Here is a 23,640-nt window from a genome sequence, read left to right as displayed (position 1 = left end):
TGTTTAAACCCTATAGGCTATGAGAGTTTATACAGAGTATGAGAATCAACGATCTTAGCTGTGTGACACCTTGATTGTCACAAGGGTGTATTTTGCTATTTTACTAATTTATAAACAAACTATTACTCTTAGTGGGGGGAATTAAGCACATTTTCGCGCAAATTAAACAAAAAGCGCCAAATTTGGCACAGATGTAGCTCAAGTCATACTGAAATGATTTAGCTAGGGCGCCGGAACTAGTGACCCTTGGGGCCAAGATGGCGGCCAAATCCAATATGGCCGCTGCCTCAAAAGGGTTCCGACCATAACTTTTGAACCACGTGAGTAACTAATGCAAACTTTATATATTTTTCAGCTTAATTGGTCATGGGAAACACATAGGAATGTTAATATTTATGACCTGGTGCATCTGGACCCCTTATTCCTCCAATTCCAATATGGCTGCTGTCCAAAAAAGCAGTTTTGGCTGTAGTATGGGGCCTTATGGTGCGTTCCAGAGCCCATCCAAACCAGTGGGACGTGGGACTAATGGTGCGTTCCAGAGCCCATCCAAACCAGTGGGAAGTGGGACTTATCCTACTTCCAACTAAGAAAAGTGCAATGGAATGCCTGTCGAAGTGGAACATCCCACCGTCGAAGTGGAACCTCCTACTATCGAACAGGGGGGTGATCGACCTACCCCCACTTCACCAAGTAGGAGCTAGTACAGTTCAGGTAGGATAAGTCCCACATCCCATTGCTTTGGATGGGCTCTGGAACGCACCATTACACCCCATTGTTCGCGCTACTTCATCTACATGCACCACATTTGGCACAGATGTAGCTGAGGGCATACTGAAATGATTTAGCCAGGGCGCCCGAGCCAATGGTCCCTGAGACCAAGATGGCTGCCAAATCCAATACGGCCGCCGCCTGAAAGGGAGTCGTCCATAGCTCTGAACCAGATGAGATACAAATACAAACTTGACGTCTATTTTTGCCTTTTTTGACCAAAGGAAACCCATTGGAATACTTACAACTTATGATTGGGTATATCAGGCCCCCCCAAATTCCCTAAATTCCATATGGCCGCTGTCCGAAAAAGGGTTTTGGCTAAAAAATTTAAACCAAATGCGCTACAAATGAGGATGTGGTGACTATTTTATGTTTATTGACCACAGGAAGTCCATTGGCATATTTAGGGCTCCGAGCAGCGAAGCTGCCTCGTCCCCCATTGTTTCTGTAACAGGTATGGTTTCAATAACCCCCACTACCCATAAACCCAATTTTGTGGTACTGCACCCAAAGGTGGTGCTATTGTAAAAAATCATGAATTAGGCTTATTTCTCTTCACCAGATTGACCTGGGCCCCGTTTCCCGAAAGCATCGTTAGCCTAAGTGGATCGCAGAGTTGGTCGTACGAGCATCGTACAGTTTTCACACCTTTTCCCGAAAGCATCGTTGGTAACGAATGTCTTGAAAACGCTCGTAGCTAACGAGTGCTCCAGGGTACTCGTAGGACGTTAGCACCGTTAGCCTACTATAGAGAGAACTCATTATTTCATGCGGGTGTCTTCAATCATAAAAAATGAAAACATTCGGGAGTATGCAATAATACAAAGTATTCTAAAGAGGTCAGAGACTCCGTGCACAGCCCCGCCTTCCCCCGCAGTGAACCAAGAAACCCTGCGCAGGACGAATAGGGGATTTGACTTTTCGGTTTTATACAGGAAACTTGAGATAAGAAGGTGAAATCGCCGGGCGTGCCAAGCTGCGACCGAACCGGTTCGGCAGTGTAGAAAGACCTATAGCCAGGGTTCGAGTTAGGTGGGAGCCAGTGGGAGCTGAGCTCCCATAGAGAGGTCTGGCTCCCATGAAAGCAGTAAATTCAAATATCTGAGGGGGGTCTCGGAAAATACAGCAGCATAATATTGTAATTACAAATAAAGCTATTTTCCCTTCCACATGCAGAGTTATATTGACGTTAAGTGGGATAATAGAACGCAGTGGTTTTCCCGGTCATTATCGGGAAAATAAGCCCAGACAGGGCGAACCGGACACAGACTCGAAACGGAGGTGCTTCGATAATTTATTATTTATTTTCGATAATGAGCGGCTACTTGCCAAACGAACAAATAACTTCACAAGGTGTTTTTTCTTTTTACAATTTATTAGTTACCAACTTGCCATACGTAGTGTTGATCAGCAGAGAAATAGTTAGCCAAAGACGTTGACGTCGCTTAGCAACCGAAGAAGCTGGCAAGTGAACGGAGCAAGTGAACGGAGCGTTCCAGTGCATTGAGAAGAGCCGTGTCATAAAACCCCATATTTACGTCCTATATCCCCCCCCCCCCCCCCCGTCAAAATTCAGCGCAAGGCCGGTACGGTCTCCCCCCACCGTCAACAACTTTAAGAGACCCCCACAGAGATGGAATCATAACTCGAACCCTGCCTATAGCCTACTTCTTCCTGCCCAACAATATGGGCAGGATCTAGACCTAGCTCTCCTAATCGGGTCAGCAATAGCCGCGTTTGAATGATAATGTATGAATGGAACGTTGCATGTCTACAAATATTCTATACTAGAGAGCCAATGCAACCTTATGCGGGATCAGATAAAGTCGGCTCTCTTGCTGCGCAAAATATATGTTTAAAAAATCAGCACATTAACATAAATGTAGTTGTCACACAAGCTATTTTGGATTTTTGTAATATGGAATTATTTCAGGGGGGGAAATGCCGTGAATAAATGTATGCACGGTGCGTTCAGGATTAGAACTGATATATATGTCGGCCTAGGCCTAATCAATTGTGTTTTAATATCTTTAGCATTCATATTATTGCAATCTATTCTTTTCGTAGGCTACTCTGCGGTTGGCCTTGATGGGGAGATATTTTTAACCCTTTTAAACCCCATTTTCCTGCGACATTCCTGCTTCTCCCCCTGCGTCATAGTCCGTTTCTGCACCATGTCAGTGGACAGGTACAATCCTACGATTGTCGTGAGTGCAGCGAATGCGCGTTCACGTTAAGAGGAGTTTCGGGAAACGCTCCAAAGAAATTAACGATGGTTCGAAAGATGCATCGGGAGAATGATCGTACGAGCAAAGATCCATCGTTATCGGGAAACGGGGCCCTGGACTCAACATTCTTTCATAATATTAATCTCTAGAATTAGATGCAACTATAAAACCCTAAAAATGTTTACTTCTCTTTCCCACAATTTCATATTAAAGCCAAACATGATAAAAAGATTAACAGGCTCCAAAATTATCAAAAATCACCAATATCGCCAAACAGAATTTGTTTTATTTAGTTCCAAAATTTTGATGCTGCACCCAAAGGTGGCGCTATTTAAAAACATTATGAACTAGCCTTATTTCTCCTATACCAGATTAACCTGGAATCAAAATTCTTTCATCATATTCACCTCTAAAATCAGATGCATCTTTTTTACCCTGTTCTGCTCTAAAAATGTTTACTTTTCCCACAATTTCATAGAAAAGTCAAACGTCCACTGTCTCAACCCATTTTGCCTATATGACTATTTTGTTATTGTATAAATACCATACGGCTATCATTAGGTGGATACCCTGAACAGTGCAAATTTTCAGATCTGTTCTCTTTTAAGGAAGCCCTTAATTCTCTTGTGAAATGTGTGCTTGGAGTTTTCTTGATGTTGTGTGCTTATCAATAGACATTTTCACCGTGTGAATGAGGCTTCATGCGTTTCAGGAGTTTCAACGGCTCAATAGGATAATGCCCTGTACTGGTGATCCTTAGGTTGAGAGTTCGAATCCAGATTAGAGCATTAGGAACAAGCTGAACATGACTTACTTTCATTGCCACTCATTTAAGAACACAACATTGAACAGCTCCTGAAATTGATCAGGCAATCAACATTCCGGCTCATTCGTTTCCAAGAATCTGACTGCCAAGACACAGTATGGCATTTAGGGGAACTTCTTCGTTTACCATCTTTCCTTTATAATTAACTCTGTCATATTTATATTTCTTCCGTTAGTGTCATTGACTACAAATGTTTAATTTCCCCAGAATTTCAAAGATTTTTCAGGTATATGCAAAGCCCTTAATTCACTTGAGAAATGTGTGCTTGGAGTTTTCTAGATGTTGTGTGCTTATCAATAGACATTTAAAGTTTAGAAAGTTTAGCTGAAAATATAATCAAACAATATACATACTATTCTCCATCCTGTAAAATTCCCATGCATTGGTTACCAATTGATAATCTTCTTTAAAAGTAGTGAAATAGTTTACTGAAGCCTTAATAACCTGTTACAAATTAGATAATCACGAACTTAATATTGAATATATAAATAACTGTTTTCTGCACCCTTGTTTCAATGACATGCTGAAGGGGGCGTGGCCTATACGGCACCTAGTCGACGTCATCACAGCCAGTCTCATGTTTACGTGGAAAACATGGCGGCCGGGTTGCGCTGACATCGCGGAGCTAGCCGCTAGTATTGGGACTCCCTCGCACACCCTAGGAGGTTTCACTCCATGGAACAGGCTTTCGGACCAGAGGGTCTCGTAACAAGCATTTAGTAGTATTGTTGTGTCTTCTTATGAAGCAATTCCCCGTCCTGTTTCAGCAACCGGGACAACCGAAATGGAAGACGAAGAGAGGCAAAAGAAGCTAGAGGCCGGCAAGGCAAAGGTATGTGGATATAAGTTCCTTCATCCGGACAAAGTTAATCAAAATGTGTCTTTCGTGCAACAACTTTATGATCGCTATCGTTATTTGAACGACTACCGGTTTGGTGTGTCAGCTGTCCTAAGCCCGCGTCGCTCCCTCCTCCAGTCCCTGCTGTCAGTCGCACTAAACATGCGCCCTGCTCTGACAGCTGAGGGTCTGGTCAGCAGTAGTAGTAGTAGTAATAGTAGTAGTAGGCTTGTTTAAACAGATGGGTTTTTGCTGTCACTGCTTGATCGTTGAGGTGCTGGTGTTATCGTTGTAACGTTTTGAGGACCTCGTTGTGTGTACTCATTCAGGTCAAGAATGTGTTATTACACCCTTGTTAATCAATGGCGTGTAAACGTCAGCCACGCGAAGACGATGGATCCTGTGTGACTGGATTTACGGGACGTGCCCTCACTGGCTTTAGCAAGACAGATACCACTAAACGGGAATTACTTACGTATACTTCGAACCACAGTATGCTTGTTATAGCTATACCATGCAGGGACGCCAAATGGCCTATGAAAAATGGTCTATGCTAATTGTCAACTATAACATAGTCTAAGCCAACATATGCTATAATATGATGTATGAGCAGTGCAGCGTTATTACACAAGAGAGCCTGACTATAAATGGGTCTAATTTGTACATTTGCTTGTCAATAAATATGCTAATTATTTTTCATAATAAGCCTGATCTCCAATCAATCGAATAGAAGACAGTTGGTTATCCTACTGCGACTGTCACAGTAGAGCTTCAGCCATTCATTTACCAATAACTGTGTTATACATATTTTTTGTTTATTCCTGTGTGCCACACCCTGGAATAATATATATTTACAATACGTTGTTATAGGATGTTATAAGATAAGTAACTTTGCTGGAAAGACCTGCCACACATGGGCTTAGTTGTAGTCTATTGCAGAACTTAAGTTGTGTTATAACAGACTATCTAGTTACCATAGGGGCGGCATGTGGCTCAGGAGGTAGAGTGGGTTGGTACTCGGAAGGTTGCTAGTTTGAGCCCCATCTCCTCCTAGCTGAGTGTTGAGGTGTCCCTGAGCAAGACACCTCACCCTGACGAGCTGGCCGTCTCCTTGCATGGTTGACACTGCCGTCGGAGTGTGAATGTGTGCACGAATGGGTGAATGCTGGACAATATTGTAAAGCGCTTCCGCTTTGAGTGGCCACTGGTTAGAAAAGCGCTAAATGAATGCAAGCACTAGACAGTCCATGAGCAAGACGCCCTAACCCCTATACCAGTTCACTAGTGACATGTCTCTAGATAAGTCACTTTGGATAAAAGCGTCTGCTAAATGCTCATTTGTTATCCAGGGTGATGGATGTATGTTACAGAGAGAAGGGAATTCAAACAGAGAGGATCGAGCGGCACTCCCATAAAGTGTCGCTTCATACCTATGGTGGATAACTACAAATATTTGGTTACTGTGTTTGATAATGGCTTGAGCTTTCAGGCTGATGCGGATGCCATTGCTAAGGTACAACGACGCCTTTATGTGTTAAGAAATATTAATTGAATGTGTGCAGCAAAATAAGGACTCTGTTCTACCGAACTTCCATTGAGTCGGGTTGTGAATAGTTTGGGAACTTGGGAACCTGAATCTTGCCAATAGGAATAGTCTCGTCATGGTAGCCAGTAATGTTATTGGGTTGAACCGAGCACAGCTCCCTGACTGTTACCCTCGGCAGGTGATAGGGAAGACCCATGCCCTACTGCACTGTAGTGACGCCCCCTTCAGATTGAGTTAGAGCCTCTATGTTCAGGTAGAAGATAGAGAGGTTCAACAAATAGGACTTTACATTTCAAAGACTCGTTTGTTTGCACTGCAATTAGTTGGCAGAATTTGCACAAATGTTTGCATTAGCATTTGTTTCACTCTGCGATTTGCTCATCTTTTGGCTTCACATTCTATGATCTTGTGCTGTATTGTTACTGTTTTGTTGTGATTATGTCCTGTCTGGTAGGTTAAAATATCCCCAGTGGGGTCATAGAATTTGACTTGATCTAGCGTAGCCGCATACCTTTGCTCTCATAAAGTCACACCACACCAGCCAATTAGCTTTATTTATTTATATATTTTATATATTTAAATAAACGTAGCTTTATTGGTTCAATTAGCCCAATTAGCTGTGTAAGAAAACATCAAGAGAAACGGTGTGAACCACATATAGGCCGGACCGTGACCTTGACAGGAATCAAACCCAACAGAGGGCTACCGAACATATGTCCTGTGGCTCTGAACAAACCCTTTTTTACACGCTACTTTCATTATCTCTCCCAGCTGTGCCCCTATACAATAACACAATGGATTCACAGCGACCCCTTTAAAAGAGCTTTGGGTCAAGTATTGAATCCAGAGTCTGAGGAAATGAATGCACGGTTCACTGGTTTTAAAGGTCAGTGTCAATGTGGGACGGGGGCAGACACATTGGGAAGCAAGGCAGGAGTTTATCTAGTGTTGCCTCTGGACCTATCTAGTGTTGCCTCTGGACCTGGCTAATCCTTTTGGAGACTGTTAATCGTGATTTGCAAGGCGATTAAAGTCCTGTCTGTTTGTTGGACAGAGTGGTAGCCAGCGATGTCCTGCGCATTATATTGATTAACTGAACTTAATGCCACTTGACACTTGTATATGGTGGTGGTTAGTGAGGTCCCCCCTTCACTTTAGGCGTCTTTGAGTGTTATTAATTATTATTATTCTTCATGTTTAACCTCTGTTTTCCTTTTATTCCTAGTCTGTTTTACATCGTTTTGAATGATGACTATATGCTCTGTAAGGTGACCTTGGGTGTCTTGAAAGGCGCCTCTAAATTAAATGTATTATTATTATTATTATTATTATTATTATTATAACAAATTCCTTTTCATACAAATAGCCTCCATTCAATTCCTCAGGTAGACTCAGGTTTAAGGTAGATAACGGAGATAGTAATTAATGCATAATAACCTGTCCTGTTGGCATCCTTGAGCAAGGTGCCCCAGAACCCCTACCTGCTCATTAATAATGCTTTGGATCGCTTTGCAGCGCTGCTTTGGATAAAGTAGTCAGCTGAATGACTAATCAATACCAAATACTGGAATAGCTTCAGTAGCTCTGGCATCAACTCAATACATGCTACTGTAAAGATAAGATGGCTCTAAAATAATTATCGTCTGCCTACTAGCCAGGATAACCAATAGCAGGACATAGCCTTGTCTTACGGTATCTAGTATGAGTAGTCGGTGTGAGATAACTGAGACACAAAAAGGAAAAAATAATTACAGTAGCATGAGAGCTCTGCCAAACACTGTGTTAGCTGATGTAGCTCTCTCACTGGCGCCGTGACTGTGCACGTTCACACTCTAGCCCTGGAAATCATTCACAACGAATAACCAAGCGCATGAGCAGCGATGAAGCATTTGCTTGCTATAACTTGTAAAGTATATATTTTTTGTAAGAATTTGCAGGTCTCCATTGACAACCTGAAAGTGATGATTCATGAAATATTTTAAGTGTGATCACTTGATGTAATCACACTTTGATGTGTGATCACGTCGATCCTATATCCCTTATCACAAGCATAACAAAGCCATATTGTATCATATATATATTTTACTGTCACTACTCACGTTAATAATAATATGACTAATGTACCATATTAGAACAATGTTTGCAAACACAGCCTGGAAACAGCAGATGGTGTCCCGCCTTCGTTACGCCTCTCCCCCCAGATGGTGCTGAACCTGTGGTGTCTCCCAGCCTCCAACGGCTCCAGCACCACCAACACCCCCCGCCCTCTCACTCCTCAACACATGGCCGGGCCCCGCTCTATCTGTGGCATGACATCGCTGTCACGCAGACGGCAAGCCCCGGTTCCTCTGAACCTCCCGGCTGGGGAACGATGGTCTTACCGGGAAAGCAACGCAGCAGATGTTTGCGTTTCAACCATGTTGCTTCACAAACTAATGGCGCATTTCCACTGCAGGGTGCGGAACGGATCGGATCGCAAAGGTGCGGGTCGGATCGCGTTTCCACCGCCAAAAGTGGGCGTGACCCGGACTTTGCCGTACCCGTTCCGACCCCATTCTAGGGACTCCTCCGTTGCAGTACCCAAAACGAGACCAGACGCCTGAAAGGGTACCCTGGAATTCTAGCTACACCCCCCCTCCGTTGATTGGTCGACAGAATCGTCACTTCCGGGTGACGCGGGGATAAAAACAAACAAACAGTAGCCTCGAGGTATTATTCTTTACAATTAACATGTCGCGTAAAAAGCTTGCTTGGGCGAACAAGGAGGTGGAGACGTTCGTCTGCATTCTTGCGGAGGAAGACGTTGTTTACGATGTTTACGTAGCTGCCGCGGCGATTGACATCCGGCCTACCACCAAGGGTACTGTCGGCAGTGGAAACGCGACCTCGGAACTGAGCTGGGCTATACTGCCCCCTCCCTACCGCCCCTTTGCGATCCGATCCGTTCCACACCCTGCAGTGGAAACGCGGCATAAGAGCACTTCCTATTTAGTGACATGGAGAATGAGGGCTCCCCATATAAGAGGCGTGTCTCGACTCAATGATCGATCTGCGTTATCTCAGATCTTAAGGGCTTTATGAACAGACATTGTGTTCAGAAATATGTCTTCCCACAGCAACAGATCTCTTTTGGATCTCCAATAAGTGTTCGGATCCTGTTCAAGGTGCAGTTAAGAGGAAAACGTTGGAAGCTTGCTGTTACACCTTAATACTCCAAAAGGCAAATTATCCACATTGTATGCCAGTACTTTTCTAAAAGAGTTTCCTAATTTGGCCTGTGAGACTTTTTTTCGTCCTTGGGGTGTGATTGTGTGAAGACATGGCACCTGTGAGAGATGGGCCCACTTTTGGGGGTTTGTGCTACCTGTGGTTTCATACCATTAGACTCTGTGCTCTCCTCTGGGCACCCTCAAACTGAAGGCCTAGACGCTCTCGGTGTTTTGTAGACATTAACGGGGAATCTGAACATTCAGAACATTTTAGATCAGTGGAACACTGCAGATTTAAAAACAGAGGGCGTACACCGAAGGGAAACTGCATAGTTAGTTAATGTTTAACTTTGGAACTGGTATTTGTTGAACAAAAAGTGATCTGGTTGGAATGTGTTGGCCCTCCATCCCCATATCTTGTAGACAAATTTGTGAATGTGACAAGACTGAACCAATGGGGAGATTCTAGGGAGGATTTAAGTACACTTGAATCCCCTACATCTTAACCCCTTTGACCCGTCTTACTAAAGCGATGTGCTTTGAAGTTTTTATATTTAAGTCCAAATTAAGCCTGCTAGGATGTACTCGTATTGATAAATATCTCAATCTCCTATGAAGCAGTGGTGTCAGAAGTATTTCCTTATAATGACGTATAGTAAGTTACGTAAAAAGGAAAGTGAGAATTTCTGTTAAATAAGAAATCAAGTGGCCTGAGTACTTTTTCATAAATTATAATCAACCGGTTCAGAATCTTTTTCAAAGGCTTGTGACCTCCTTTTAAGGTCTGAAATGTTTTAACTTTTTGTGTACTTGTGCATTTCCCTACACATCACTCTCACCCAATATACGTCTGCTCTTGATATCAAAGTCGTACGCTTTGCACCACATTAAGGGAGATGTAGTTGTTTTGCTCATGGGTTCAAATCAGTCTGTTCTTATGGATAGAAGAACCTTCCAGGGGACCTTTTTCAAGCTCTTTTTCTTCAACTGTTTTTCTTTTTAAATATCACTTGTTTCCATGTCGGAAGCCCCTATCCGGTGACACCAACTTAACTCACGCCCGTACCCCGAAGTTAAGTCACTCTGCCGTAATCTATTTGTTTGCCGAGCTGTTTACGGGATTAACGCCTGGCACAGCAACAAGCGTAGGTGGCCTGTCATATATAAACTCAAGGAGGGAGGAATCCCTCATTCGCTCGTTCACAGAGCCAGCGGACACTACTCATGGAGCACAGAATGTGGCGGTTGAATATCACTAAGCTGTGCAGCAGCACTGTGGGTACCGTTTGTTTGTTACGTAGCAGTCTGTTTTAGGATTGGACATTTGAGTAGGATTCGAGGTTGTGGATCAAATGGCGGTAATGTGATGTAGCTTGATGCATAAAAAGAAATATTACCCAAGCCCAATTGGGCATTTGTGGCTATTATCTTTGCATTTTGTTAATTATTCCATATTTTTTTTTTTACCTTTTATACCTCTTTCAAGGGTTTCCATCAATGAAATACTTCCTTTATGTTTTTGTTTCACCATCGATTTTGTTTTTGTTGCCCATTATCTTTTTGGAAAATTGAGATTGGTTATTATCGTTTTTTATTTATAATCATATGTTTGGTCACTTTGTACAGCTTGCATGGAGGAAGACTTATGTTTGTGTTCAACCACTGACTGCATAAAGTAGCTTGTACCCTAGCGGTGTTTAACTCCTCTCCCCTCTCTTTTCTGCCCCAGCTGGCGGAGTACCGGCAGCGCAAGGCCCACGCCGACTCCCAGAAGAGACAGAAGAAGAAGAAGAAGAGGAGGCTGGACAAGGAAGAGGAGCCGGCCGGGGAGGACGTGCACCAGGGGAGGGACGCCCGTAAGGTCCTCCCAGGGGAGATGGAGGAGGAGGAGGAGGAGGGGGAGGAAGGAGGGGCGGAGCATGAAGAACAGCCGGCGCCGGGGGAGGAGCTTCCCGAAGGGGGTGGAGTCAGGGGGGATCCTGACATTCCCAACACGACGGAGCTGACGTTCTCTAGGACCCTGCGGCGCGGCGAGACGGTCAAGCACGACCAGACCTACACCATCGAGGTAGGAGAGTGGCTGTAACTAGGACACCTGGCTGACAGACGGGCCTCATCCCCTTACTTCCTCCCCTGGTTTAAGTAACACCTGCTGATGTCTGGCAACGGTCCAGAGGGCAGTCGGAGCGGCTGAACTCACATGTAGGCCAGGCGTCCGGTTGTGGTATAGGAAGGACAACAGTTGACGTAAACACATTCTCAAGACACAGGCAAGCATAGACTTCTTGTGCAGGCAATGTCATGCAATTCCATGTCTGTCAGACCCCCTTTTGAATGTTTCTGTGTTTTTAATGATCGATTCACTCTTCCTATTGATGCAGTGGGTGGTGCGTTAAGGCCACCTTGTTAACTGCCATGGTAACCAGGATGGTGGTGTAACTAAGCATGCTGCTGAAGCTATAATTGACATCAGATGGTCTTGGAAGCCTAACCTGCTGTCATGGTGATCAATTCAAATCCAGTGTGTTAATTAGTAGAAACTCTTTCGACTGCGTTTTAATTTCTGCATTACAATATTGTTGTTTTAAGTTTTGGGGTTCATGAGGGACCCTCAAATTTATCAGGAAGGTGCACTCTTTAAATTATGGTCTTGCGTTTGTGTTTTTAAAATTAATGCTAGTTGCTTTAATCTAAAAAAAAAAGTCTGTAGTTGATGGAGGAACGAAATGTATGTTTCCAAAGGTGCGTAATTCTCAAGGATAACTGAGGAAAAAACATGACATTTGATTCTGTCTTTTGTAAAGAGAATGTCATGGACAAACTAACATCGATCCATTAAAACCCATGTACTCCAGTGCTGGTGAAATGTGGCTCACTGTGTGCTTCATGCCCGAGCAGCCCTCACACACACACACACACACACACACTAACGTGTGTGTGTGTGTGTGTGTGTGTGTGTGTGTGTGTGTGTGTGTGTGTGTGTGTGTGTGTGTGTCACCCCACGGCGTTCGTAGTTGTTCAAGTTCTTTTTTCCCTGAAAGCTTGTACGGGTTGTTGAACTAGTACTAGACTACCGGTTGCCGTGGTAACAGACAATTGCCGCTAAATGGGTTGCCACGTTGCTGCGTGTGTGTGTGTGATGTGACCCTCGGCCGAGTCACTGCAACGGACCAGACAGGTTGAATCACGAAGGACCCCTGTTCTTGTGGGTGTACTTCGATGTGTGTGTACTTCGATCTGGGTGTACTTCGATGCGGGTGTACTTCGCTGTGTATTCAGAACGGGGTACCCTTGAGGCAGGACTAGGTGAGCTTCTAGTTTTGGCAGGATTAAATAAATGATCCTGACCCGACCGGTAACAAATATAATAATAATAATAATTCATGATATTTATATAGCGCTTTTTCAATGACCCAAAGAGGCTTACAGAAGGGGGGGACCTAACTCACCACCACCAGAGTGGTGGTGAGTTAGGTCCAAATATCATGGGTAGCATTTAGGGTTGATGTTATCATTGATTCTCGGACGTTCTTGAAACGTTTCCGTCGATATCTGACAGACAATGCAGTCTCTTCTTTGAGCCGCTGTTCATCCGTGCCATACTTTAGTGACCGTCTGCAGTGGGCAGCACTAGAGTGAAAATGGTTAGCCTTGTGTATACAATTCTGGTTATAACGTGTATGCCGTACAACGTTTTATTGCTAAAAAATAAATAAAATAAACTTGTTCCCCCCCCCCCCCCCCCCACCCGATGTGAGTAGTTGGACTAGCTGGACTGTTTTTTTTTTTAAGGAAGTCAATATGGTTAAACTGCTATATAACCAAGCACCGTTGTTTTTGATTCATGCCCGTTTCAATTGGTTGTGTTCTCGTCGGACTGTTTTTGTTTTTGAGCTCTACACTAATTGCTGTTGACTTTCCATTGAGGCTCTTGGTTGCTGCTAATCCTGCAGCAGCAGACAGGGAGCTGGGGAGGGGGGGGGGGAGGTTACCGTAGCAACCGACTCGGCCTTAAAGTTCCATCTTAAGTCCTTTCACTAGTGCCTGCATGAACCATAGATGTGTTTGAAAGCAAAGTAGCTATGCGCTGTCTTACTGTGTGTGTGTGTGTGTGTGTGTGTGTTTGTGTGTGTGTGTGTCAGACTCTGACACATTTCCACATGTATCTAGAAGCTGTTACAAATTAATGTTGTGCCTTGTCTACTTTTGTGTGTAACTAGGGCATAAAGCTGTGTCACGTTGTGATTGCTGATTGGTTGGTTGGAAGTGGCAGATTTCTTGATTTTTTTTAGATTCTGCTGTTGGTTAAAGACCAAATTCCCAGGGATCTTGAATGTCAATTTTGAACATGAACTATTTATGTTTGCATTATTTTTTGGCATAAATCTTCTGTTGTACGCATTTCATTTATCTATCTGCGAAGTTCCTCACCAACTGGATCACTGGAAAAGATTTATTGTTGTTTTGCTGCTTTCTAAGACTTGGAATCAAGCCTGTGTTTTTTTTTCCGATGCTGTATGTATCATACTGTAAAATGGTGTTATTGTGGTGCAGTCAGGATTTTTGACATCCGCTATTTCCTGTCTCCTTCTTTCCTTTCTGCAGCCAGAAAGCGAGGTCTCCACCACCGCCGACGACTTCTCCTCCGAGGTGAGACCAAACACTGCCGCGAGGACAATGGGAAACAAATCAGAATATAAAGAGGATTTTGGGTGATGATTTGCATTTGTTATTTGTTCCCCTTCCCTTGTGAGGCAACAAATACATGGAAAGCTGATTCAGAAGAGCATTGCATCAACCAATCCATTTGAAATGTGTATTCGATCAGCATGTAGCATAGCTGGATCCAGCCTCGTTCAACATTAATTACTGGATTGTTATGTTTCACGTTGGTTGTATAAAAAAATCCGGAGTGCTCTCTGTGTTAATTCAACATAATTAAACAAGATGCTAGGTACATTCAATACAAAACTACACCAAGTGGCCCTTTTTCCTGCATAATCTTGAACTCTGACCGACCGTATTGTGAATTAACAGGTCAATGGCTGCCATGTGACGACAGTGAACCTCATGACGTCTTCTGAGGAATTTATCTGGGTACAGTAGAGAAAAGACAATCCACTCTGCTTCGCGGGGGCCTAAATCTAAACACCAAACCTCTTGTAATAACTCTAACCTTCCTTCCGCTTGCCTACTCTTTCTCCTCTACGTCGTCTGCTTTAATCCACTAACCAATGTTTTTTTGTACTGTTTTTGCAATTTGCGCATTTGCCCTACGCCGGCACGCTCCAGAGAACAGGGAGTCCGAAAGGAAGTTGCGCACTCGACTCGAGAGGGGGAAAGAAAAACCCGATGCAGACCCAAGTCGTTTTCCTTGCGTTATTACATTATTTGTGCCCTGAGAAGAGCCTAAGACGTACCAGCGGTGCATCGTGACATTACAGAAGGAGTAAATTGGCGGTGAGGCCGGCAGGAGAGCGGAGCCTAAGAGGGCGACAGGAGCTGAAGAGAGATGGGGACGGGTTGGACAGAGGGCTTCAGTGAGGGAGTGAGTGAGTGTGTGGTGTTGTTATGCAACCAGCACCCTCTATTGGCTAGTTTCAAGGTGAGGCAGAAGAAAACCAGACTGGGGAAGAATGACGGAAGAAAGAGAGAAATGAAAGAACGAGAAACGAAGGAACGAGACGTTACGCTGTTGTTGTTTGGTTAGAGGTAGCCGTGACGACAGGCTTCGTTGTTTTTAACTGAGACGGCTGTGTGATCAGGTGTGGTGTGATTATTCATATTGAAGCGCACACTGGGAAGTGAAGTGGCGCGCATAGAAGAAATGTGATGACGCATTTATGAGCCGAATAATTGTCACAGGACAAAGCGTAGGAGGGACGTCCTCGGCCGACTCTTCAAGATTTTGATCAGAACACTTCCGCCTAACCCGACTAATGCCTACAGCACCGTGCCAACCGGCGCCTAATCCTTATTACACTATGCTGCGGCTCAGACACTAACACGTCTCCAGCTGTTTGCTGAGACCCTCCAGCACATCACTGTGATAATCAGCTGTGTTTTGTGTTTTGAATCACAATGGATACTCTTGTCAATACTGATTTTCTGTTAAGCTTGCTCCACGCAAATAACCCCCGAACCTTAACCCGTTCTGTATGTATATATATGTATATATACATCTCTGCCCTCAGGTCCCACTTGAAAAAGAGGTGCTTCGCAGCAATTAATTATTTTCTAACCTGTATAAATAAAGTCAATTGACTTAATCAACTGATTCCAGGAGGAGGTGGACGCGCTGCACCTGATGACCAAGGAGGCCAAGATGGACGACATGGAGGACGAGCTGGCCGCCAAGACCCAGGCAGTGGAGGAGCTGAGCCGCGAGCTGGAGGAGATCAGGGCCTGCTTTGGCAGCGAGGGGATCCACCAGGTACCTGACCTGTCTGGTTTTGGACGTTTACATTGGTTCATTTGGCGGTGTCCTTGATCCGAAGCGACTGACGTTGAGGGGGACTGGGAGCGAACAAAAGTGGGCTGTTCGTCCCTCAGCTCAGTCCCCGATGTTGCTAGTCCGTCTGTAGTCGTCTTGCTTGAAGACGACTACAGACAGACTAGCAACACTGGGGATTGAACCCAGTACCTTTTGAGCTGAGGGTCGAATCGACCCATTTTTTTGATTTTTTTATCTTTGATTGCTCTGCTAATTGTCTGCTGAACAACAATAGTAAATAACCAATCCTAAGTAATGCATGATTCTTCTCGTGCATTCTTGTGCTTGTTTTGTAGTGTACTCTGGGATATAACTCGTTATTTTGTAGCCTTTTTAATTCTATGCAAAATAATCGGTGGTCCTTACACGCTTGCGTTCTCGCCCTGCAGCTGCAGGACTTTGAGGCGGCTCTGAAGCAGAGGGACGGCATCATCACCCAGCTCACCTCCAACCTGCAGCAGGCCAGGGACGAGAAGGAGGACATCATGAGGGAGTTCCTGCAGATGACTGAGCAGAGCCAGAAGCTGCACATCCAGTTCCAACAGGTGAAGGGTCTGCCCCAAGCCGGCCTGTTTACAAGAGGGCTCTCCTCAAATTTTTGCGTTTTCGTTGAGGAAGCCTTCATTTCACGGCGGTCGTTGTCATTTCTCAGTCCTGCTAACTATCATTATAGTTAATTGAATGCTTGAAACTTTATTGGATGGCGTCATCGACTTGTTATGTTAATTTAGACACACCTTGGACCTCGATTTTTCATTTTCATTCCATTTTCCAGTGATGAGCACAAACTTCATGTATCAAATATCACCCGAGTCTGAAACATTGTGGACCTGTGTAATTATATTAGTGGACCAAGGCATTAACACAGCCAGGGTTAGGGGTTAAATTCCCATGTTAAATTTGTATGCACTTAAAGGTGATGTAGGTAGGATTTAAGAGCTTTGAGTGTAATTAGTGAGAAAAGGCATGGCCTTCTGTTGTGAAACAGTAAAATGCTAATAAAATTACTGTTAATCTAGAAATGGCATTGCCAACCTTCAGCTATTAGTGTGTCAATGCGCTGGCGGGAATATTTTCAAATGGCCGCACCAGCCTCTGTAACAGCAATTTAGATTTGAGATGGCTCGTTTCTGATCAGTCAGGCCATCATATCCATGATTGTTTCAGGAATACATCATAACTGTCAATCACGGGGGCTCGAAATCCATTACTTTGCAATGGTGGAGATACACGGGGAGCAAAGGGATGCTTTTTCGTGTTGTGTAGTTGCCGTCTTCTCTGCCCTCTCTATAATGCTTTGTGTGAACAGCCACCAAATGGCATCTCATGTACAGGTCCAGGGAATCTCATTGAGAATAGAATCTCATTTACAAGAGAGCCCTCTAGAGATTTACAAAAACACTCAATCTACATACAAGATACACCATCAAACACAAATCTATGCATAAAATCATGTTTGGTTTTAAACGTATATGAAGTGTCTTTAGGTACCTTGGAAGCACTTGAAATAGACACACCCGCGCACCTGTTGAGCATTCATCATCCATGCTTTGCTCGTCGAAGCTAACCTCTCTCCCCCCCTCCCTCCCCCTAGCTGCAGGCCGGGGAGACCCTGAGGAACACCACCCACAGCAGCACGGCAGCGGACCTCCTGCAGGCCCGCCAGCAGATGGTCCAGTACCAGCAGCAGCTGGAGGACCTGGGAGCCCAGGTCCGGAGCAGGAAGGAACACCTGCTGGGGGTCTCCGACCTGGAGCACAGACTCAGCCAGATGGAGACGGTACGACCACGGCTCCCCGGACCTGGAGACGCCGATGGCGACGTGTTGTCTCAACGTTGGTTAAAGGTGACATGTCATACCACCAGGTGTGAGTGGGATTAGCCGTTACAAGCCGTTTTGGATGCTGCCCTCTTCTGACATCACAAGTGGGCGTGTCCACCTAGATGTGTGCTGGATAGACCAGTCTACCAGCCTACCCAGTGGACTGTAGCAAACGTTGCTCATCTATCCGTCATACATCTAGGTGGACACGCCCACTTGTGATGTCAGAAGAGGCCGATTTTTAAAACAGCTTGTAACGGCTAATCCCACTCACACCTGGTGGTATAACATGTCACCTTTAATTATCGCTCTGTCTTAATGACCCTCTGTTACTCTCTTCCCCTCTCTCTCCTTTTCTGCGCAATCTCTCTCCGCATTTCTTTTGCTTTTTATTTATTTTCTCTCTTCTTCTCTCTCTGTCTCTAATATAGTTAGTTTTTAATGGCTTAGGGCTATGTTAAAGGAATACGCAGGGAAATCTGTATATTGGTTATTAGATGTCTTGCACTGATTCAGAGGAGTCCTTAAGTTCAAATTCACCATGATTGGTCCAAAATTGGAATACCCTGGTTTAGCTTTTGCTTTTTGTTTGCTGCATCCATTGACTTGCAGAATAACAACAGCTCAGCTCTTGTTGATGTGAGGGGACTTAATTTGAATTACTTTTAATTACTTTCCAAAGACTGCCAGGGGGTTCCGAATAGTCACTCATTCAAAACGAATGCCAGGAACAACGCAACAAGATTGTTGTTTGGCTACAGACACACAGATTATTCTGCACTGCTTTCGGCGCTGTCATTATTAGTCACCGAATGATACGCCACTGACACCTTATTCTCTGCGCAAAGCAACCAGCTAGATGCAGCTGATGATATAAAAACACAGCGACGTAAATACTGCCAAATTATGCGTGGTTTGTAGAAAAACTACAATCTTGTTGTGTTTTTACTCGCACTTGTTTTCAATGAGTGACTGAAAGTAATTTAAACTGTATACCCCTCACATGGGCAGAAGCTAGGCTACTGTAACTCTGCAAGTTAAACTATGAGGAATTTTGAATTAAACAACTCGGCAATTTACAGATCTTTCGGTGTATCCCTTTAATCTAGATTTAAGTATGAGATTGCTGAATGTAACGTATTATAACATATACAACTCATTCTTGTTTTTTCAGGCTGGCCGAAGTTCGGAGGAGACATTTGCACAGAAGCTGAGTGAGAAAGACTCGTTGATAGCGGAACAGGAACACCTGATATCGGGCCAGGAGCAGTTATTGGCCGACCTGAAAGCTCAGCTCGCACTTTCGTCGAGGGCTAGCGAGGAATCGTTTGCCCACTCGCTCAGAGAGAAGGACCTACTGATCTCGAAGCAGAATGCAATAATCTCAGAGCACGAGAGGTCTCTTTCCCTGCTTCGCGATGAGCTGACCCAGGTAGCAAGGAGCGGCTCCCCGACGGACGCCCAGAGCCAGAACGAGAAAGATGCGCGCATCGCAGAGCAGGCGAGGGTCGTCTCAGAGCAGGAACGCTCTCTTGCTCACCTCGAGGAGCAGCTGAAGTCCTCGGAGAAGCGCCTGAATGAACTTTGCCTTGTGAAGGATCAGGCGCTCGAGAGCTGCCAGGGGGAGCTGGAGAGCACCAGGGTGGATCTGGAACGCTGCAAGAGTGGGCGGGACGATTCCGAGGTGGAACTAGAGAACGGGGTGAGAGAGTTGGAACGCTGTAAAGATCAACTACTGAATTTCACGGTGGAAATGGAGAAAGGGCAGACGGAGTTGAAAAGCTCCAAGGATGAATTTGCGAATTCCAAATTAGAATTTGAGAAAAGAATCATAGATCTGGAAAGCTACAAGAAAGAACTTGAGAATTCCAAATCAGAACTCCAGACGGAGTTGAAAAGCTCTCGCGACGAATCGCAGGATTCCAAATCGGCGCTGGAGAAGGGGACGAGGGAGCTGGAGAGCTGCAAAGAGGAGCTCGCCGCCTCCCGACAGAAGGAGCGCACGTCGTCCGGCGAGGTCATGCAGCTCATGGGCACCGTGGAAGACCTCCAGAGGCGCTGCCACCAGGGCAGCCTGTCGGAGGGCGACGTGGTCCAGCGGATGGAGGAGGAGTCCCTGCGCAAGCTGGAGCGCCTCAGGGCGGAGCTGGACGAGATGTACGGCCAGCAGATCGTCCAGATGAAGCAGGAGCTCCAGCTGCAGCACGCGGCGGCGGTGGAGCGGCTCAGCCGACAACACGGGGCTGAGCTCGACGCCCTGAGGGCCCAGGAGGAACGGCGACGCCTCGACGTCGAAGAGCGTGACGCCAAGTTGGCCGACCTGCAGGAGACCCTGCAGGAGTCGCAGGCTGCGCACGGGAGAGCGCAGGACGAGCTCCACGGGCTGGCGCAGGAGAAGCTCGGCCTGCAGGCTCAGGTGGAGGATCTTCTCCGAGACCTGCGGCAGGCTAAAGACGTGGCGGACAAGGCCTCGCACAACCTCACGCTCAGCAAGGGGAGCAGGCAGACGGAGCTGCAGCACCTGCAGCGCATCAGCGACGGCCTCCGGTGCCAGCTGGAGGCGGCCGAGGAGGCGGCGCTGGAGGTCGAGGCCAAGCACGAGTCGGAGGTGACCAACTACAAGATCAAGCTGGAGATGCTGGAGCGGGAGAAGGACGCCGTGCTGGACCGCATGGCCCAGTCGCAGGAGGCGGAGCTGGAGAGGCTCAGGACCCAGCTGCTCTTCAGCCACGAGGAGGAGCTGATCCTGCTCAGGGAGGACCTGCGGCGGGAGAGCTTCCTCAACACGGAGAACCTTCTGAACGAGGCGTCCGTCAGGCGGGAGCGGGCCCTGGAGGAGCTGCGGGCCACGTACGAGGAGGAGCTGGGCTCTCTGGGGAAGGAGACGGCGGTGTTCGCCACGGAGCGCGCCGAGCTCCTGGAGCAGATCCTGGCGCTGAAGGGGGACTTGAAGGCGGCGCAGAGCAGCTCCAGGGCGGAGGAGTTGGTGCAGCAGCTGCAGGAGCTCCAGGCGGAGGTGGTGGAGTTGAGGCAAGGGGCGGAGCAAAGGGGTAAAGTGGAGAGGGAGTACAAGGCACTACTGACCCAGGTCGAGACACTGGAGAACGAGGCGAGGGAGCAGGAGGACGGTTGGAGGAGCAAACTTGAAGAGAAGGAGTCTGAAAAACGGATGTTGAACGAATCCAACACTGTTTTGAAAAAAGAGATTGACCTGGCGACTGAAACGGTGCAGTCTCTCACTTTAGAGAGCAATCAGAAGGTGCAGGAATTGGCCGAGCTCAGGGACCAGATTGAGAAGCAGCGCACAACTTATTCCTTCGCCGAGAGGAACTTTGAGGTGAACTTTCAAGAGCTGAAGGGGGAGTACACCTGCCTCATTCAGGCCAAGACACAGCTGGAGGAGCGGACACTGAAGGAGACACTCGAGTTTGAGGCGAAGATCGCCAGCCTGCAATCTCAAGTTCGGGAGCTGAAGGAGGGGGAGGAGGAGGAGGAGAGCGGCAGACGGGTCAAGAGGGGGGGCCGCGGAGACAGAGCCACCGCGCCGATGGAAAAAGACACTACTGAATTAATGGAGAAGCTCAACGCCATCTCCAACGAGAAGGAGAGCCTGACCGCTCGGCTCTCCGACGTCACGGACAAGCTGAGCTTTTCCGAAGGCAAGCTGGAGCGACTGAAGGGGGAGCTCTTGGAGATCCACCAGGAACACGGGAAGGTCCTCGCCCTGAACAAGAGCCTCGCCGCGGGGCTGGAGAGGGAACGGGACGCGGCGACGGACGCCAAGAAGGAGGGAGAGCCGCGGCGGCGCTACAAACCCCAGCACCGAGCGTCGGCGCCGGCTGAGCCCGACGCCTCGGCCGCCCACCAGCGACGGATCGAATCCCTGCAAGGGGAGGTCGAGACCCTCCGGTCCCGCCTCCAGGCGGCCGAGGCGGAGCGAGCCCCCCCGGCGCCGAACAGGCTCCTCCCGCTGCAGACCACGTCGCCCACGGCAACGTCGGGGGACGGACACCCGCCCCCACAGAAGCCCCCAGCAGCCCCGGCAGCCCCAACAGCCCCAGCCTCGGGGTTGGGGTCGAACAGGCGCAAGAGACGGCAGCGGTCGAAGCAGGAGCGCAAAGCCACCCACACCACCGCGGCCGCTCTGGCAGACGGCAGCGGCAGCAGCAGCGTCAGCAGGGAGGAGAGGCAAAGGGGGGAAGAGGAGGCGGAGATGGAGATGGAAGAGGAGGAGGTGGAGGAGGAGGAGCAACAGGAGCTCTCGCTGGCAGCGGCGGAGTTGGGGAGAGCTGCAGAGCCGGCGGTGGGAGCCGGGATGCAGAGCGAGGCAGCGTCTCGCTCGACTCAGAGGCTCGGCGGCGAGGAGGACTCTGCGGACCGCTGCCAAGGAGACGCAGAGACCAGCATCACCAAGCCGGTAGGTGCTCGCACGCCGCTGCAGTCCTTTTCAGCATTAATAACCTCCCCCCGGCCATCCACCCCCTCATCTATTCAGTCTTCATAAGTCTTTTAAAACGGCATGTCAGGGCTGTCGCAGAGGAAGCTTTTTTCGCTCTTATTTCTCCTGTACGGTTACCTGTTACACTACGTGTTGAGAGTCGCCTGCATTGCTGTGAATGTGACACACACACACACACACACACACACACACACACACACACACACACACACACACACACACACACACACACACACACACACACACACACACACACACACACACACACACACACACACACACACGCACACACAAGCCGCCGGTTTGTAAGGTACTTTCATTGTACCAGCTTATTCCTTTTTTCCTTCTCTGTAATGAGCCCCGTTTAAGCAATCATCACAGGCAACACGGTGCGCAGAGTCATCGTGTTAAGGGGTTAAATACTGCTCTTCATTAAAAGGAAGCGCGCTGTCGCCGGGTGCTTTTAAGTGCCAAGAAGGGGTTGTTATTTTTCCGATATTTAATTGGTGTCGATTTGCAAATTCTTGAAGCTTCCGGAGTTTCTCACTCAAATCCGTGAGATCGCTTCAGGTTTTTCGGTTTTGAAATGCAAACCAAATGTTACGCAATCCCTCTCCCTCACCCCATAAAACCTAACAGCCCTATGGCAAATATTGTGGAGATAAAAGGTGCAGAGTATACAGCTAGACAGCGTGCAATATTAATATTCTTCTAGCCGTTGTAGCCTGGTTCTCAAAGCTGGTACGAAGTGTCTGATTAAAACGGACTTGGAGGCAAACTGAGATATGGAGCGTTTCCACGGCTATGAAACATTTGTGTTTTTAAGGTATGAATTGTGGTGTCCCTGCAACTCTGTAAGGGGTTAAGGACGATAAGAATTGTTACACTGGTCCATAGAATATTGTGTCTCTTTGTCATGTTTTTCTACACCTCCTGCCTCGAAACTGTTTCTTTGGAAGAATTGTCTATTGTATTTTCGTTGGATGGTATTATTTATGTAGCCAACAGTATCCTTGGAGGGCTGGCCGTGAGAAGTGTGAAGGAACATTGCTGCTGGGTTGTTGGTTGGAAAAACTGGGCCTATTAATCACAAGTGCATTAACCTCTGAACATTTACGGTTGTAAATCCATCTTCTTGAATTGGTTGCGAGTCAAGACAAGAACACGTATAGCTGGCAAGTCCTTATCCGACACTTGTATTCTTACATGAAGAGTTGTTAGTCCTACTTGTAAACTCTTTATGCTTTAAGCATACAGAAAATATATTTCTTAACAAGCAAGGCCACAGATCCACATTAAAGCTCTGCACTAGCACAACAAAATGAACGTTGACTGTTATGACACTTTCACAGCCCATCTATCATAAACAAAACACTGAACTCTAACCAATAGGGCTGGGTATCATGGCCAATTTTCTAAATTGATTCGATTTCAATTCATAAGGT

The 23,640-nt window shown here is 46.7% G+C and overlaps 1 protein-coding gene across 1 annotated transcript in view; it reads left to right on the top strand.

Moving 5' to 3' along the window:
• The first annotated feature begins 4,394 nt into the window (after positions 1–4,394).
• The window catches only part of akap9 (A kinase (PRKA) anchor protein 9), a 74,467-nt gene continuing 55,221 nt past the window's right edge, over positions 4,395–23,640 (top strand). The window contains exons 1-8 of the mRNA XM_060044081.1: positions 4,395–4,660; positions 11,151–11,489; positions 14,027–14,071; positions 14,459–14,518; positions 15,705–15,854; positions 16,304–16,459; positions 17,509–17,694; positions 18,911–22,153. Of these exons, the coding sequence (XP_059900064.1) occupies positions 4,613–4,660; positions 11,151–11,489; positions 14,027–14,071; positions 14,459–14,518; positions 15,705–15,854; positions 16,304–16,459; positions 17,509–17,694; positions 18,911–22,153 (4,227 nt within the window). The 5' untranslated portion in view covers positions 4,395–4,612. The remainder of the gene's footprint in view (positions 4,661–11,150; positions 11,490–14,026; positions 14,072–14,458; positions 14,519–15,704; positions 15,855–16,303; positions 16,460–17,508; positions 17,695–18,910; positions 22,154–23,640) is intronic.

This window comes from Gadus macrocephalus, chromosome 22, assembly GCF_031168955.1.
Source record: "Gadus macrocephalus chromosome 22, ASM3116895v1".
Taxonomy (NCBI): Eukaryota; Metazoa; Chordata; class Actinopteri; order Gadiformes; family Gadidae; genus Gadus; species Gadus macrocephalus.
The sequence above is the reverse complement of the archived record's forward strand: the minus strand, read 5'-3'. Positions and strand labels throughout refer to the sequence as shown.